Below are 2,500 nucleotides of genomic sequence, written 5' to 3'. Positions count from 1 at the left end.
CCTCGGCCTCTTTCCGAAACATAATTTATTGGGTTTTTTGGGAGTTTTTTTAAGGACTGAGTGGTGGGGGCAGGAGAAGGGAGGGATGTGTTTTTTTGAGCTTGTCCTAGCCTGGGGGGTGGTGGGAAAGGCACATTTCTGTGGGGTGGGAAAAGCGGAAACGGAAGGGACTCTGTTTGCATCCTTAAAAAAAAAAAAAAAAAAAAAGGTCTTTATGGCCCTGGCCGGTGTGGCCCAGTGGGTAGAGCCTCGGCCTGCAGACTGAAGGGTCCCGGGTTCGATTCCCAGTCAGGGGCATGGACCTTGGTGGTGGGTACATCCCCAGTGGGGGGCGTGCAGGAGGCAGCCGGTCCGTGATTCTCTCTCCTCGTGGGTGTTTCTGTCTCTCTCTCTCCCTCTCCTTTCCTCTCTGAAAACAATAAAATATATTTTAGAAGGAAGGAAGGAAGGAAGGAAGGAAGGAAGGAAGGAAGGAAGGAAGGAAGGAAGGGAGGGAGGGAGGGAAAGAAAGGAAGGAAGGAAGGCAGGAAATGTAAGAAGGAGGAAGGAAGGAAGAAGGAAGGAAGGAAGAAGGAAGGAAGGAAGGAGGAAAGGAAAAAAGGAAGAAGGAAGGAAGGAAGGAAGGAGGAAGGAAGGAAGGAAGAAAGAAAGAAAGAAAGAAAGAAAGAAAGAAGAAAGAAAAGAGAAGAGGAGAGAGACAGAGACAGAGACAGGAGCAGAGAGAAAGAAGAAAAAAGAAAGAAAAAAAGAAAGAAAGAAAGAGAAAAGAACAGAAAGAAGAAAGAAAGGAGAGAAGAAGGCGAAAGAAGAAAGGGAAAGAAAGAAAGAAGAGAGAGAGAGAGAGACAAGAAGGGAAGGGAAGGGAAGGGAAGGGAAGGGAAGGGAAGGGAAGAGCTGGTCCCCGGATTCGGGGTCCTGGCCGCACACCTGAGAGGGGAGGGAGGGAGGGGCGGGCCCAGCACCGTGACCTTGACCTTGACCTTGCAGGAGGATGAGGCGGCCGCTGCTCCTGCTGCTGGTCCTGTGGGGGGCCCGGGGCCAGCCGCCCCCGAAGCCCAACTTCGTCCTGATCGTGGCCGACGACCTGGGCATCGGCGACCCTGGCTGCTATGGCAACGAGACCCTCAGGTGCGGACGCGGGGCCGGGCATGTGTGCGGGCTGCGGTCCCAGTGACGTGCACGTCAGGGAGCACAGACCGCGGGGAGACGTGGAAAGCCCGCCCGTGGCATGCCGTGTGGCTGCGTGTGGATCCCGTGTGGCTGTGCGTGAGTGAGTGCCGCGTGACTGTGCGTGGATCGCGTGTGGCCACTTGTGGATCCCGTTTGGATGTGCATGGATCTCATGTGACTGTGCGTGGATCCGGTGTGACTGTGCGTGGATCCTGTGTGGCCACTTGTGGATCCCGTTTGGATGCGCATGGATCTCATGTGACTGTGCGGGGATCCGGTGTGACTGTGCGTGGATCCCGTGTGACTGTGCGTGGATCCCGTGTGGCTGCTCACAGATCCTGTGTGACTGTGTGTGCATTCTCATGCGACCGTGTGTGGATCGCATGTGACTGTGTGTAGATCATGCGTGGCTGTATGTGGATCCTGTGAGACTGTGCGTGGATCCCATGTGACTGGACATGGATCACGTGTGGCTGTGTGTGGATCACGTGTAACTGCGCATGGATCCCGACTGTGTGTGGATCCCTGTGTAACTGTGCGTGGATCGTGTGTGACTGAGCGTGGATCCCCTGTGACTGTGTGTGGATCCCCTGTGACTGTGTGTGGATCCCGTGTGGATGTGCGTGGATCCCTGTGTGACTGGACGTGGATCACGTGTGGATGTGTGTGGATCCTGTGAGACTGTGTGTGGATCCGTGTGGCTGTGTGTGGATCCCTGTGTAACTGAGTGTGGATCCCTGTGTGATTTGTGAGGATCCCTGTTTGACTGCACGTAGATCCCCATATAATTGTGTGTGGATCCCATGTGAGTACACATGGATCACCCTGTGGACACCAGTGTGATTGCATGTGGATCCTGTGTGACTGCGTGTGGATACCGTGTGAGACTGTGTATTGATCCCATGTGAGACTGCATATGGATCCTGTGTGACCTCACGTGGATCCCATGAGTCTGTGCATGGGTCCCCATGTGACTGGACGTGGATCCTGTGTGGCTGCTTGTGGATCCCGTGTGACTGCGTGTGGATCCCGTGTGCCTGGACATGGATCCCGTGTAGGCGTCAGGAAGCAGGCGTGGCGGTGCTGTGCGTGGCACCTGCGGAGGCTGGGAGGCCTGGCCGGGGGCCTCCTCTCGCCTCTGGTTGAAGGAGCAGCGTAAACTGTGGTCATGGGTTTTTGTTTGGGGCACGGACGTGACTGGGGGGGGGGGGCCTCACAGAAGCTCATTTTCTTTCTTCTTCTTTTTTTTTAACGTATTTTTATTTATTTCATAGAAGAAGGGAGAAGGAGAGAGAAACACCCATGAGGAGAGAGAATCACGGACCGGCTG

At 54.9% G+C, this 2,500-nt stretch overlaps 1 protein-coding gene across 1 annotated transcript in view; it reads left to right on the top strand.

Moving 5' to 3' along the window:
- The window catches only part of STS (steroid sulfatase), a 43,530-nt gene that overhangs the window by 23,502 nt on the left and 17,528 nt on the right, over positions 1–2,500 (top strand). Inside the window, exon 2 of the mRNA XM_036441612.2 lies at positions 988–1,128. Coding sequence (XP_036297505.1) covers positions 992–1,128 — 137 coding nt within the window. The 5' untranslated portion in view covers positions 988–991. The remainder of the gene's footprint in view (positions 1–987; positions 1,129–2,500) is intronic.

The sequence above is a fragment of the Pipistrellus kuhlii genome, unplaced genomic scaffold (genome assembly GCF_014108245.1).
Source record: "Pipistrellus kuhlii isolate mPipKuh1 unplaced genomic scaffold, mPipKuh1.p scaffold_m20_p_177, whole genome shotgun sequence".
NCBI classification, from domain to species: Eukaryota; Metazoa; Chordata; class Mammalia; order Chiroptera; family Vespertilionidae; genus Pipistrellus; species Pipistrellus kuhlii.
This window is presented reverse-complemented; position numbering and strand designations above follow the sequence as displayed.